General features: G+C 45.2%; 1 protein-coding gene and 1 long non-coding RNA gene across 3 annotated transcripts in view; one reads left to right on the top strand and one right to left on the bottom strand.

Moving 5' to 3' along the window:
* The window catches only part of NAB1 (NGFI-A binding protein 1), a 72,026-nt gene that overhangs the window by 35,103 nt on the left and 22,370 nt on the right, over positions 1-14,553 (top strand). Inside the window, exon 4 of the mRNA XM_089692711.1 lies at positions 4,349-4,468. Coding sequence (XP_089548837.1) covers positions 4,349-4,468 — 120 coding nt within the window. The remainder of the gene's footprint in view (positions 1-4,348; positions 4,469-14,553) is intronic.
* LOC149449848 (uncharacterized) overlaps positions 3,413-14,553 on the bottom strand; it is a 52,543-nt gene continuing 41,402 nt past the window's right edge. For both annotated transcript variants that reach the window (XR_016315363.1, XR_016315362.1), the window contains one exon: positions 3,413-7,355. This is a non-coding gene — a long non-coding RNA (uncharacterized LOC149449848). The remainder of the gene's footprint in view (positions 7,356-14,553) is intronic.

Below are 14,553 nucleotides of genomic sequence, written 5' to 3'. Positions count from 1 at the left end.
AGATTAAATGGCACAGTGCCAGAGCTAAAGCCAGGACCAGGGGCAGACTGACCATTTGGAAACTTGGGCACTGCCCGAGGGCCCGGGGTCAGTAGGGGGCCCCATGAGATGCCCCTGGTACCTTTTTCATAGGCTTTTTTGAGTGTGGGCAAGGACACAGGGTCCCCATGATCCTATTGCCCGGGGGACCCATGAGTTGTCAGTCCGCCGCTGGCCAGGACTGTAAAAAAAGAGCACAAATAGATAGCATTCCTCGATCCATAGACTGATGCAAACCCCTTTAAATAACATAAGTAAAAAAGTACAGTACTTAGTTTGAATGAAAAGTGAAAAGCGCTTGCTACTATAAGGTCACCAATGGACGTGACATCATCATCCCTTTTTGTTGGATGATGATGTCATGTCAACATAATAATTCCACAGTGCTGTTGCCTAGAATGCCCCCCCCCTTACATCAGAGTCCTCAGTCCCCTCTTTTAATTCAGAGTTCTTATTCCCCCTACCCCTCGCATCAGAATGCTCAGCCCCTACTCTCACATTAGAATCCTTGGCCAGCTTTTACGCATAGAAAGGCTGTGAAAAAATTATTTTTGACAGTAAATGAGAGGAAATTCCCCCAATAGATAAACCCAAAATATAAACTTGTTTCCCTCTCAAAGGGTATTCTTTTGTACACATTCAATCAGTAGGATGTTTTTAGATCTTGTGGTGCATGGATATGACTTTCATGTTACATGAGGATGATTGATTATGATGTCCAGCCATTTAGTCCCGCTCCTGATAAGGAGTTTTGTAGTTGTACCAAAGCTATCCACATTTGAAATATTGTAACATATAGTAGTTTACAGGTATGACCATTCAGGATAACAAAAGCCATTGCTGCAGCTTGTTGGGTTATAGATTTACCCATAGGTGTGCGCAGCCTATTATATGTGTATATATACTGCATATATGTTTTTGTGTGTGCATATGTGTGTGTGTGTGTGTATACATATATATATATATATATATACACACACAGTTGCAAGAAAAAGTATGTGAACCCCTTGGGATTACGTGGAGTTTTGCATGAATTGGGCATAAAATGTGCTCTGAACGTCATCTAAGTCACAACAATAGAAGAACACAGTCTGCTGAACATAATACTACACAAACATTAGATGTTGCCATGGTTTAATTGCACATAACATGTAAACATTCAAAGTGCAGGGAGGAAAAAGTATGTGAACCTTTGGACTTAATAACTGGTTGACCCTCCTTTGGCAGCAATAACCTCAACCAAACGTTTCCTGTAGTCACAGATCAGACCTGCACAACAATCTGGAGTAATTTTGGACCACTCCTCTCCACAAAACTGTTTCAGTGTAGCAATATTCTTGGGATGTCTGGTGTGAATCGCTCTCTTAAGGTCATGCCACAGCATTTCAATCGGGTTGAGGTCAGGACTCTGACTGGGCCACTCCAGAAGGCGTATTCTGTGCTGTTGCAGCCATTGTTTTGTTGAATTACTTGTATGCTTTAGGTCATTGTCCTGTTGCATCACCCATCCTCTGCGGAGCTTCAGTTGGCGGACAGATGGTCGTACGTTTTCCTGCAAAATGTCTTGATAAACTCTGGAATTAATTTTCCCATCAATGACAACAATCCGTCCAGGCCCCGAGGCAGCAAAGCAGCCCCAAACCATGATGCTCCCTCCGCCATGTTTTACAGTGGGGATGAGGTTTTGATGTTGGTGTGCTGTGCCTTTTTTTTCTCCACACATAGTGTTGTGTGTTCTTCCCAAACAACTCAATCTTGGTTTCATCTGTCCACAGTACATTTTGCCAGTAGTGCTGTGGAACATCCAGGTGCTCTTTTGCAAACTTCAAACGTGCTGCAATATTCTTTTTGGACAGCAATGGCTTCCTCCGTGGTGTCCTCCCATGTACTCCATTCTTGTTTAATGTTTTCCTTATTGTAGATGTGCAAAACAAAAATGTTAGCATGTGCCAGAGATTTCTGTAGGTCTTTAGCTGACACTCTGGGATTCTTCTTTACCTCATGCAGCATTCTGCGCTGTGCTCTTGCAGTCATTTTTACAGGACGACCATGCCTAGGGAGAGTAGCAACAGTGCTAAACTTTCTCCATTTGTAGACCGTCTGTCTTACCGTAGACACATGAACATCAAGGCTTTTGGAGATACTTTTGTAACCCTTTCCAGCTTCATGCAAGTCAACAATTCTTGATCGTAGGTCTTCTGAGAGCTCTTTTCTGCGAGGCATGGTTCACATCAGACAGTGCTTCTTGAAACCAGTAAACCCAAAACAGGTGTGTGTTTTTTAAGGGCAGGACAGCTGTCAGCAACACATCCAATATCATCACACTGATTGGAGTCAAGGTTGGCTCACTCCTGGCTCCAATTGGCTCTGGGAGAAGTCAATAAGCTAGGGCCTCACATACTTTTTCCTCCCTGCACTGTGAATGTTTACATGTTATGTGCAATTAAACCATGGCAACATCTAATGTTTGTGTAGTATTATGTTCAGCAGACTGTGTTCTTCTATTGTTGTGACTTAGATGACGTTCAGAGCACATTTTATGCCCAATTCATGCAAAACTCCACGTAATCCCAAGGGGTTCACATACTTTTTCTTGCAACTGTATGTGTATGTATGTATATGTGTGTGTGTATGTATGTATATATATATATATGTGTGTATGTATGTATGTATATGTGTGTGTGTGTGTGTGTGTGTGTGTGTGTGTATATATATATATATATATATATATATATATATATATATATATATATATATATATATATATATATATATATATATATATATATATATATATATATATAGTGTGTTGGTGGTGGGGCAGTGGACGTTGTCAGTAGAGCAGTGGATGTGGTGTTCATAGTTTTTGTTTTTGCAATTTGATTTTTATTCAACAATATCAATATTATTATTATTTTTTTTTACACAACTTTTTTGGAGCCCCATTGGGGGGAGGGGCGCTTCAGTGAAATATCAGGGGTCTAAACAGACCCCTGATGTCTAACTTTTGTGACAGAAAGGGACTGAGGTCAGAGTTTCCCCAGTCCCTTTCTCTGCAGCCTCAGCTGCATTGGACAGTGAATGGGAACTGCTTTGTGCTGAACGGCTTCCTGTTCATTCATAATGGAACCATAGTAAATTGTGCAGTTTTTGAATGTACACAGTGAGTGATTGGTACCAATCACTCACTGTCTTCATTCAGAAAAGGATGGCGTCAGTAAGTTACATATTTACAAGCGCCTTCCCCACTCTCCATTCTGAAACGATCTTAGTACCAGCTACATGGGAGAGGAGACAGTGCTCTGACAATGGCTGGAATGCCTGAGCGGTGAAGTCACCCATAAAATAAATCGGACACAAGGGGGCGCCAATCTCAGTGTAGAGGGTTAAAGATTTATTGGTAACAAGAGGTTTAAACACTACTCACAAACGTAAGAAGTATAATATCATGGTAAAGGAATGCCTTTGAAAAGCCCTCAGTCTGCCAGTGATGTGAAGATGGATCCTGGTTGTGCAGGATGAGCAGAGATGCAGCCATCAGTGTTCAGCAATGCAGCGAGTTTTTGAAAAACTTGTGTCAGATTCATTATTATTATTATTATTATACAGGATTTATATAGCGCCAACAGTTTGCGCAGCGCTTTACAAAATGAAGGTAGACATTACAGTTACAATACAATTTTTCACAAGAGGAAACAGAGGGCCCTGCTCGTTAGAGCTTACAATCTAGGAGGAAGAGTTGAGTGATATTTGTTGTCTGTGCAACCTCCTCTTCCCTGAAGCTGCTGCTAGATGACAGCTGAGGGAAGCCGACTGTGTGACCACACCGGAGCAACTTGAAAATAGCCAAGTATACAGGTATCTCTTCAGCAGCATAGTTATTATAGGTGTTAGGAGGTGGGAGGGAGCAGTTTTAAGTTTAGTTTGTTGTATTATGGAATTCTACTTTAAGGCCTGCAATAACTTCAACCTTGGGGAAAAAGGAATCTAATAGCTTTTTAATCCTTGAAGTAGCAGGGTTTTTTAACAAAGGGGCAAGAAAACACATGTAAAAATATGCCTAAAGCGCCACCATCTGTTTAAAAAGAGATTACAAAATATTCATTATCAGGCTATCATACCCAGTTGAAATAGAGAAAACATGTTTTAAAAGATTTAAGACCTCAATAAATAAATATATATACAGAACCACTATACATTTAATTTAATCTTTTGGAAAGCACACCTGAATCATTTTAAGAAATATCATTATTTCAGAACTGCTTGAAATCTTTATGCATAAAGTAAAGTGGTATGTTACTGTCCACAGGACAATTTTGCAGATCATCAGGAAACTCTTGCAGTGCTTCATCAGCAAATGAAATCACTAAAAGAACAACTTACAATGGCCAAAGCTAAAGGAGAGGAATCCACAGTTCACAAGTTGCAGGTGAGGAAGCAACTTTATAATGTTATTTGTTGTGCAGCTAATCTTCCAAAATCTTTTCATTTATTTTGTTGCGAAAAAGTGTACAAAACAGAGTCAAATGGGCATACCCTGACTCACTTGTTCCATAGAAAAACTTACAAAGTGAAATAAACAGAACAAGAAAAAAGAAAAGTTCTAATATCCAGGCATACTCAGTTTAAAGTAGATGAATATACAGCATAAAGGCAATTAAGCAAATCATCTAGTTGCATCTCCTGGCATACACTGGGTCAGACCAATATTGTATGCATATTAGACTATAACTTCACACAAAACCACCTCCCTACAAAGCACTTTCATTAAAGTAGGTCTTGCCCAGGTCCGATGAGGCGTTGGTAGAAGCTGCGTTGAGCCATATGTCCCAGACCTTGGAAAATTTCCTAGGGCAACCTCTAGATTTATAAGCGGAATAACTGAATTGACCAAGTGCTTCCAATAATCTAAGGTGCGGACCACAGGAGATCTACATTCAGTGCTATGGCTTTCCTGGCATAAAGTGAAAGAGCTCTGGTAGAGGCCAAGTGATTAACCAGGCCCAACATACATATATCAATTCTCAGTGGGAATGAAAAAGTAGTTATTTCTCTCACTGATACAAAGCACTATTCCACCCACTGACACCAACAGTGGGGCAAAATTCCTCCCTCTGGCACCAAAGATGGACTAAAATTCTTCCCTCTGACACCAACAGTGTGGTACTAATCCTTCTGCTGATACTACTACATTGTTCTGCGTTTCTCCCTTGTGGCTCCCCCATTTAATTTTCCTGTAAAATTTGAATCTGGCACTTCAATTCTCCTGGCACTTCAAAAATCTATTTGTCATTCCCATTTCTAATCTCACCTGTAAGGCGGTGTAATTTGTTACCACCACCTTTGCGAGTGTCTGAGATGATTTTATTCTGTAAAGAATCTTTTCTGGTCTTGCACAAATGATATTGAGGCATAACATTTCCTTTATACTTAACCACTTGACATCCAGGTTTTACGCCCTTCATAACCAGAGCATTTTTTGCTATTCAGCGCTGCGCTACTAAAATTGGCAATTGCGCGGTCATGCAACACTGTACTCAAAGGAAATTTTTATATAATTTTTTTTTTATTTGATCACAACTGGGTTTTTTATTTTTTATTATATAAACAAAAAAAGACCGTACATTTTTTAAAAATAAACAATATTTTCTCATTTCTGTTTTACAACATATCCAATAAAAAAAATCAAGTTTCTTCATAAATTTAGGCCAGAGGTCTGCATAGATGATCCCCCAGCTGGGTTTAATTAACACTCTGCAGACTCTGAGAGGTTTTCTGAGCAGAATTACGATCCCCTGCCTTTTACATGTGGCTCTTTGGAGTAATTCATTCTGGAGTTGTGCTTGGTGCATGATGGCATTATAAGGAGTGGCTATATTACCAATTGCCCAAGCTGGTTGATTACAACCCATCCATCCATCCCTACAGGGATCTCTCCCTATACTGCTGTTAGACCTTCTGTTACACAGGTATTTGCTTCCGGTAAGAGGCTTTGATGTCCCCCTTTTTGGTGGTGTGCACGGCGGTGAGGATTGGAGGCACAAGATCACTGAGCTTGCTGTCAGGTGCACAAATTGAGCACGTTTGGTTTTTTTAATATAACATTTAGTTGCTCCTTTACTCTTTATGGACTTTCATGAACTTTTGAACACCTGTTTATTCACTTGCCTATTTATTAAATTTTGTATGACTTTGTATGTATATGTATTTATACTTTATGGTGAGAGTTTATTTATTTATACACTATATTGTATTTATAGTTTATTCGCTGTCATTCATTGATATCTTTTAGTGATTTTTGGTGTTGACACTTTAGCGCAGGATATTTATTTATTTTTCTTTATATAGTATGTACACTAACTGACACTGACATCAATAGGAACACTAATACGGTGCTCAGTGCTAATGCTGTGCACTGTCACTAAATTACACAAAAATGTGTAAATTATGTAATACGTGCTGCTTTTACTTTACTGTATGGCTGTTTTTTCTCCCTGCTTTTCAGGGAGAAGAAACGGCCAGTTTGGTGTTCCCTGTACACAGAGTTTTCTGTTTTGTAAAAACAGAACTCTGTGTGAGATTGGACACAGCCAATCAGCTGCCTTCAGCCAAAATCATTGGTTGAAAGCAACTGCCAAACTTGTGCTGTGTCCAATTACAGCACAGGTTGGCAGGGGCACTTGCCCTGGAAAAAGGCAGATGAAGTACATATTTGTGATTGCACCTGCCACCCGCTCGCAGTATATTTACTGTGAGCAGTTGGCAGTTGGTTAAGGTAATTGTGTCTTTCACCTCATCTAGGACATCATGCTTCTGTCCCTCTGCCTAGCTCCAGTCAGTCAAAAGAAGACTTCCCTCTATTGCATGAATGTGATTCAGTCTATGAGAAACTACTACCTACAGAAAGATTCTTTGATTTTCTTTATCATCCCCGTAAGGTACACCAGCTTCTCTTTCCACCATCTCTGGGTAGCTCAGACAGATCATTATTGAAAGTGTAACTAAATTGTACACTGCATCTGAGCACCACAAACCAAAAAATGCTTTAACATTCAAAGCAAATTCACTCTTCCATCCACGTCTCCATGCTTTATTTTGCTGTGAAATTAATTTGAAAAATGCCCTCTAGCTTTTCTGCCAATGGCCATCTTGAGTAAGGGCAGACGATTCATATTGCTTTTATTTCCTGGAGTTCATCTGCCCTTCATTCAGGTGTGCAGGCAGGAGGCTGTGCTTCACAGAGAAAACCCCTCCTCCCCTCCTGAAGACCCCTGGGATGTATGATGTCATTTGATTAGGCTTGAAAACCACGTAACCTAAGAAATAAAAAAAAAAATAAAAAATTAAAGCCAGTAAATATCATATAGTTTCCTATCTATTTACTAATGCTAGCAGCATAAGAACTAAAAATAGTTAATGATGATTGAGAGAGTAAAGTTCCACTTTCAAGCTTCTGGTCCCAAGGATTTGGTTCTGCCCTTTCTTGTCAAAGTACACAGTATCAAATCTGTGAGTGCATCTTAGGCTTTTTGGCATTGCGCTGCTGTTTCACAAATTTGGAAGACTTCCACCGAATCCGTTTTTATGGAAATGTTTGCTGCAAGTATGTAAGGGTGTATAGGAGTATGCAGAGGGTTAACTGAAAATTTTGTAAATTTAAAACTAAACTTCAGGCAGAGAGTAAGAAAATCACCAGTTAACACAGTTACATCTTTATCAAAATAATCCTAAAACTGAATTACATGTGTGTTTAGATATGTCCAGGTTGGACCTTGATTTTTTTCTTTTTTCTTTTCAACCAGCCGGTAAAATGAAAAAACCTCACAGATCTCTGTACCCGCATGCAATATTCCATACTTGGCTGATCCCTGTGGATGCAAGGAATCGCTGTAGTAGCCGCTGCTGTCTTCCAAGTCCCATGCCAAGTGACTTTCTTGCTATATCGTAACCACGGGGGGTTGCAAGCTTGGCATGGGTGCCATTCAGAGAATGCTTTGTATTTTTCTCAATGAATCCAAAGCTTTCTCTGATTGGATAGGGTAGATAGGCAGGGAGGTGATGTCACAATCTCCAGCTTGTCCAATCAGAGATTTTGTTGAGAATTATACAAGGCACGCTCTAAATGGTGCCCATGCTGGGCGAGCAACTCCCTGTTGTTACTATTCAACAGGGAAGCTGCTTGGCCTGGGACCAAGAGGACAGTGAGGATCACTGTAGTAGCAGTGAATGTATACTTATATTGGTCCAAGCTTCAGCTACTGAGCTCTGTGAACAAGCTTTTTTCAACATAGAGTAGGACAGGTAAACTTGAGAAATGGAAAGTAGAGTTGGGAATTAAACTATTCATATGCAAATGTATAATTACCAAAATAAAAGAAAAATTTTAACTCCTCAGCCTCTTTGTTTTGCAACTAAAGGAGAGTATACATGAACTGAAACTGGATGCAGGGATCTGTGAGGTTTTTTCATTCTGTCACTGGTTGAATGTAAAAAAAAAAAAGACTCAAGGTGTATATCCTGCTTAAGGAATACATTGTTTTCATAAAAGGTCTCGGATCATCAAACATACCATGCTCACACACCAGAAACAGAGGCTTGGGATTTCCTAACTCACCTTTAACCTCATTGTACGCAGCACAACTAGCCCCCATACGGGTTACTTCTTCTGTCATTCAATCTCCCTATCTTCACTTTTGTGGCTCCCCACGAAACACAGACCCACATCCATCAGTCCCCTTATGGCCCACTCATTGCATTTATGGGACTTCAAAAAATACACCAGCAGACTAATCTCTTCTCACTTACCACTCCTCCCCTTGTGGGCAACCTTCTGTTTCCACCTGGCCTCGAATCCCCTGCTGCATTCTCCCACAAGTTCCAATGTATCCACTCATTTCTCACATGCCGCGCAGAAATAAGGGACAAACATCAAGCCACCTCTATGGAACTTTTCCGATATTGTCAGGAAGCGAGGAGCCAGACACACAAGGAGGTGCAATTAAAGGTAGGTTTATTAATATAAAATTAAGACAAGAGTCTATGCAAGTCCAACAGTGGAAATCATAGCCAAAGCCGGGGTCAAGAGCCAGGAAGAATCGTCGCCAGTGCCGGGATCAGGAGCCAGGAAGAATCGTCGCCAGAGCCGGAATCAGGAGTCAGGGAAAATCGTCGCCAGAGCCGGGATCAGGAGCCAGGAAGAATGGTCGCCAGAGCCGGGGTCAGAAGCCAGGAGGAGTCTTAGCCAAAACCGAGTCGGTATCCAGGAAAGCAATGAGTAGCTAAACAGGAGCTTGCTGTTGTGCAACAGACAGGACACGAATGCAATGGACAGCCACAAACAGCAGACTTATATGTGATAAGCTGCCACCTCCTGGGGGAGGAGCCGCAGAGGGCTGAAAGCATAAAGGATCCCAAAATGCTTTGCAGACACCTTAGATGGATGCCAGCACATGGAGCAGCACAAGGTCTGAGGAAAGGTAGGACCTTGACAGTACCTCCTCCTCAAGGGCCCCTCCCCCTCCGCGGCTCAACATAGGGCTTCTGAGGAAAGCGGGCGTGAAAAGCGCGAAGGAGGGCAGGAGCATGAACATCTGTGGAAGGAACCCAGGAACACTCCTCGGGACCATAACCACGCCAATGGACCAGGAACTGCACCCGACCGCGGACCAACCGAGAGTCCAGGATGCGGCTCACCTCATACTCTTCATGACCGTCGACCCGGATAGGACAAGGCCGAGGCGGAGAGGCAGTAAAGCGATTACAGACCAGAGGCTTCAACAGGGATACGTGGAAGACATTGGAGATATGCATCCCAGGGGGAAGAGCAAGGGCATAGGCAACCGGGTTCACCCTGCGGAGGATGCGGAAAGGACCAACAAAATGGGGAGCCAGTTTCGGTGCGGGCACCCAAAGATTGAGGATATGAGTGGACAACCACACCCGATCTTTGACCTGGTATGAAGGAGCGGGCAACCGTCTACGATCAGCCTGGAGCCTGTGGCGCTGAGCTGAGTCCTTCAAGGACCTCTGGATCTGCCCCCACGAGGAACACAGGGCAGCAAGATGGTTATCCACAGCCGGAATGTGATGTGGCGAGAACAACTCGGGCAATACAGCGGGTTGGAACGCATAGTTGGCCATGAAGGGAGACATCCCGGAGGAGGAGTTGACAGCAGAGTTCCTCGCAAACTCTGCCCATGGCAGGAGATCGACCCAATTGTCTTGATGGTCAGAGATATAGCAGCGAAGGAATTGTTCCAGGGCCTGGTTGGAACGCTCCGCAGCCCCATTGGACTGCGGGTGGTAGGCCGAAGAGAAGCACAGCTTGATACCCAACTGGGAGCAGAAGGCGTGCCAGAACCGGGACACAAACTGGGTCCCACGGTCCTAGACAATCACCTTAGGCAACCCATGCAAGCGAAAGATCTCCCTGACGAAAACCGTAGCCAGTTCTTGCGCAGTCGGCAATTTCTTGAACGGAACACAATGGCACATCTTGGAGAAACGATCAATGACCATAAAAATGACCGTATGGCCTCGAGACGCAGGGAGGTCTACAATAATATCCATGCCCAGGTGTGACCAGGGACGCTCCCCATTGGGAATGGGTTGCAGAAGGTCCAATGGAAGATGCCGCACAGACAGAAAATGCCGCTACATATGAGGCGATGTCGGAACGGAGAGATGGCCACCATAATAAATGAGAAACGACCCAGGACAACTGGTTCCTCCCTGGATGATCGTTGGTCTTGGAATTTTGGTAGGTACGCAGCAAGCGGATGCGCAATCCCCCAGGTACGAAACATCTACCAGCCGGTCTCTCAAAGGGAGCATCAGTTTGATCCGCCAAAATCTGCTCCCCAAGGGGAGAAGTCAGGCTGGTACGAATGGCAGCCAGGATCTGATCCGGAGGTATGACTGAGGTCGGCTCAGAGTCCTCTCTGGACAGCTCAGAGTATTGCCGTGACAAGGCATCAGCCCTGACGTTCTTGGAGCCAGGCAAATAGGAGACCACATAGTTAAAACGTGACAAGAACAGAGCCCATCTGGCCTGACGGGGCGTCAACCTCTTAGCCTCCGAGAGATACGTCAGGTTCTTGTGGTCAGTGAGAATGAGAACCGGAACCGTAGAACCCTCGAGCAGGTGCCTCCATTCCTTGAGAGCCTGAATAATGGCCAACAACTCCCTGTCTCCAATCTGGTAGTTGCATTCTACGGAGGAAAGCTTCCTGGAGTAGAACCCACAGGGAAGTAGGGGTCCATCGGGCGATCGACGCTGAGACAGGAGGGCTCCTACTCCCGTCTCAGATGCATCAACCTCGAGGACAAAAGGCAACCCAGGATTGGGATGAGACAGTATCGGAGCCGAAGTGAAGGTGGATTTCAGAGCTTCGGAAGCTAAGATGGCCTCGGATGACCACTCGTGGGGATTACTGCCCTTGGTCAGATCTGAGAGAGGCTTGGCCAGCGTGGAGAAGTTCCTGATAAACTTCCAATAATAGTTGGCGAATCCCAAAAAGCACTGAATGGACCAAAGACCGCTGGGACGAGGCCACTGCAGAACCGCCAAAACCTTCTGAGGGTCCATGGAAAATCCCACAGCGGAAATGATGTAGCCCAAAAAGGCAACCTGGGATCGGTGAAATTCACACTTCTCGAGCTTACAGAAAAGCTCGTTCTCACGTAATCGTTGAAGCACTCGCTTAACATCCTGGATATGAGACTCCATGGACGCAGAGTAAACCAGGATGTCGTCCAAGTAAACCACCACGCACTGCTGCAACAAGTCACGAAAGACATCATTAATGAACTCCTGAAAGACCGCTGGCGCGTTACACAACCCGAACGGCATAACCAGGGATTCATAGTGGCCGGTTCTGGTGTTGAACGCGGTCTTCCACTCGTCTCCCTCCTTGATCCATACGAGGTTGTACGCAGCCCTAAGGTCGAGTTTAGTAAAGACTGTTGCTCCCTTGAGGCGGTCGAACAACTCGGTTATCAACGGAATTGGGTAAGCATTCTTAATCATGATTCGATTGAGACCCCTAAAATCAATGCAAGGCCTCAATTCACCGCCCTTCTTTTTCACGAAGAAAAAGCCAGCTCCTGCTGAAGAAGTAGACTTGCGAATGTGCCCCCGGGAAAGCGCATCAGCAACGTACTCCTCCATGGCCTGATTCTCCGCAACCGAAAGAGGATATACCCTGCCACGCGGAGGAGTGGCACCGGGTTGTAAGGTTATGGCACAATCGTATGGATGATGAGAAAGCAGAGCACTGACTCGCACCTTGTCAAACACGTCCAGGTACTCCCCATAGTCATAGTCAGTGGGCAACACAGAGTTTGAGGAGGCACACAACACCTTAACAGATCCACGGATGCAACCGGCCCCGCACTGTGGAGACCACGAGAGAATCTTGGCACACCGCCAATCAAAGGTCGGATTGTGCTTCTGAAGCCAGGGATATCCCAAAACCACAGAGTAGTGCGGGGAAGAAATTACCTGGAAACAGGCCAACTCCCTGTGAACAGCCCCAATAGCTACTTCCACCGGCAGGGTCTCGTGGGTAACCTGCGGCGGTTGCAGGGGCCTGCCATCTATTGCCTCAAGGACCAATGGAGTAACTCGAGCCTGCAGCGGAATGGAGTACTGGGCAGCAAACGAACTGTCCATAAACAACCCGCCAGCACCAGAGTCTACCAATGCCTGGGCTGTCACTGAGCCTTCCGCCCAAGAGAGGACAACGGTGATTAGCGGTTTATCTTTGCGGGAAACCGGGGACAAGGAAACTCAACCCAAGATCTGCCCCCAACAGGATCTCAGGTGCGAGCGTTTCCCAGACAGACAGGACTGCCGAAAATGCCCACCGAGACCACAGTACAGGCAGCGATCCTCCCGACGCCGAGAGGCACGCTCCCCCTCAGAAAGGTGAGCAAACCCCAGCTGCATGGGCTCCCCGCCAGACAAGCCATCCCCAGGAGGCGTGGCAGGAGAGGGAGGAACGGGTGGGACAGAAAACGTAGGCGCCAATCGGTTAGGAGGCCTCCGCAGACGCTCCTTAAGTGAAGGCCTCTCCGTGAGCCTGTTGTCAATCAGGATTAGGAAGGAAATAGTGCTTAGTGCTTCGAGCTCCACAGGCAGTTCTTTGGCTGCAATCTCATCCTTCAACGCATCTGAGAGACCATGAGAGAAAGCAGCCACCAGAGCCTCATTGTTCCAACCCATCTCTGCTGCCAGGGTACGAAATTCTATGGCGTACTCGGCAACGGTTCGTGAACTCTGATGCATGGACATGAGCAGCTTAGCAGCAGAGGCGGAGCGAGCAGGCACATCAAATACCGTACGGAAGGAGGCAACAAAACCGGCAAACTCGTGAATCACAGGGTTATTGTTCTCCCATAAGGGATTTGCCCAGGCCAAGGCCTTGTCTGAGAGCAGCGAGATTAGGAAGCCCACCTTCGACCTCTCAGTGGGAAAAGCGTAGGGTATCAATTCAAAATATATGACCACTTGGTTAAGGAAACCCGACACTGACTCTGTTCACCCCCAAAGCACTGTGGAAGGGGGGCTGAATCAGTCATACCTCTGGGCACCGCAGGTGCGGCAGCAGATGCGGAGGTAGGCGCAACAACTGGAGCAACAACGGGAGCGACCACAGGAGTGACAACCGGCCTAATAGCACCAGGAGCAAGGTGCGCTGTGTGTGCAAGCAGCGTCTGCAACACCTGAGTGAACTGAGCCAACGAGATCCTGCTGATCAAGTCTGGAAACCAACATAGGGAGCGGGGGCGTACCTGCACCATCAGGATTCATGGCATTCATGTAACGTCAGGGAGCGAGGAGCCAAACACACAAGGAGGTGCAATTAAAGGTAGGTTTAATAATATAAAAATAAGACAAGAGTCTATGGAAGTCCAACAGCGGAAATCGTAGCCAAAGCCGGGGTCAAGAGCCAGGAAGAATCGTCGCCAGAGCCGGGATCAGGGGCCAGGAAGAATTGTCGCCAGAGCCGGAATCAGGAGCCAGGAAGAATCGTCGCCAGAGCTGGGATCAGGAGCCAGGAAGAATGGTCGCCAGAGCCGGGGTCAGAAGCCAGGAGGAGTCTTAGCCAAAACCGAGTCGGTATCCAGGAAAGCAATGAGTAGCTAAACAGGAGCTTGCTGTTGTGCAACAGACAGGACACGAATGCAATGGACAGCCACAAACAGCAGACTTATATGTGATAAGCCGCCACCTCCTGGGGGAGGAGCTACAGAGGGCTGAAAGCATAAAGGATCCCACAATGCTTTGCAGACACCTAAGATGGATGCCAGCACATGGAGCAGCACAAGGTCTGAGGAAAGGTAGGACCTTGACAGATATGTACAGATCAAGCATTGGGTAACATCGGTCCTTACCAATAAAGGCCCCACACAATTATCCTTATTTGAACACATCTGCCACCAGACGCCTTTCTCTCATAAACTTATCTCTATCCTGTACTCATAATTAACTAACCTACAGAACCCCAACAA

Source organism: Staurois parvus, unplaced genomic scaffold (assembly GCF_062004578.1).
Source record: "Staurois parvus isolate SC_StPar_1 unplaced genomic scaffold, SC_StPar_1.0 ptg000601l, whole genome shotgun sequence".
Taxonomy (NCBI): Eukaryota; Metazoa; Chordata; class Amphibia; order Anura; family Ranidae; genus Staurois; species Staurois parvus.
The sequence above is the reverse complement of the archived record's forward strand: the minus strand, read 5'-3'. Positions and strand labels throughout refer to the sequence as shown.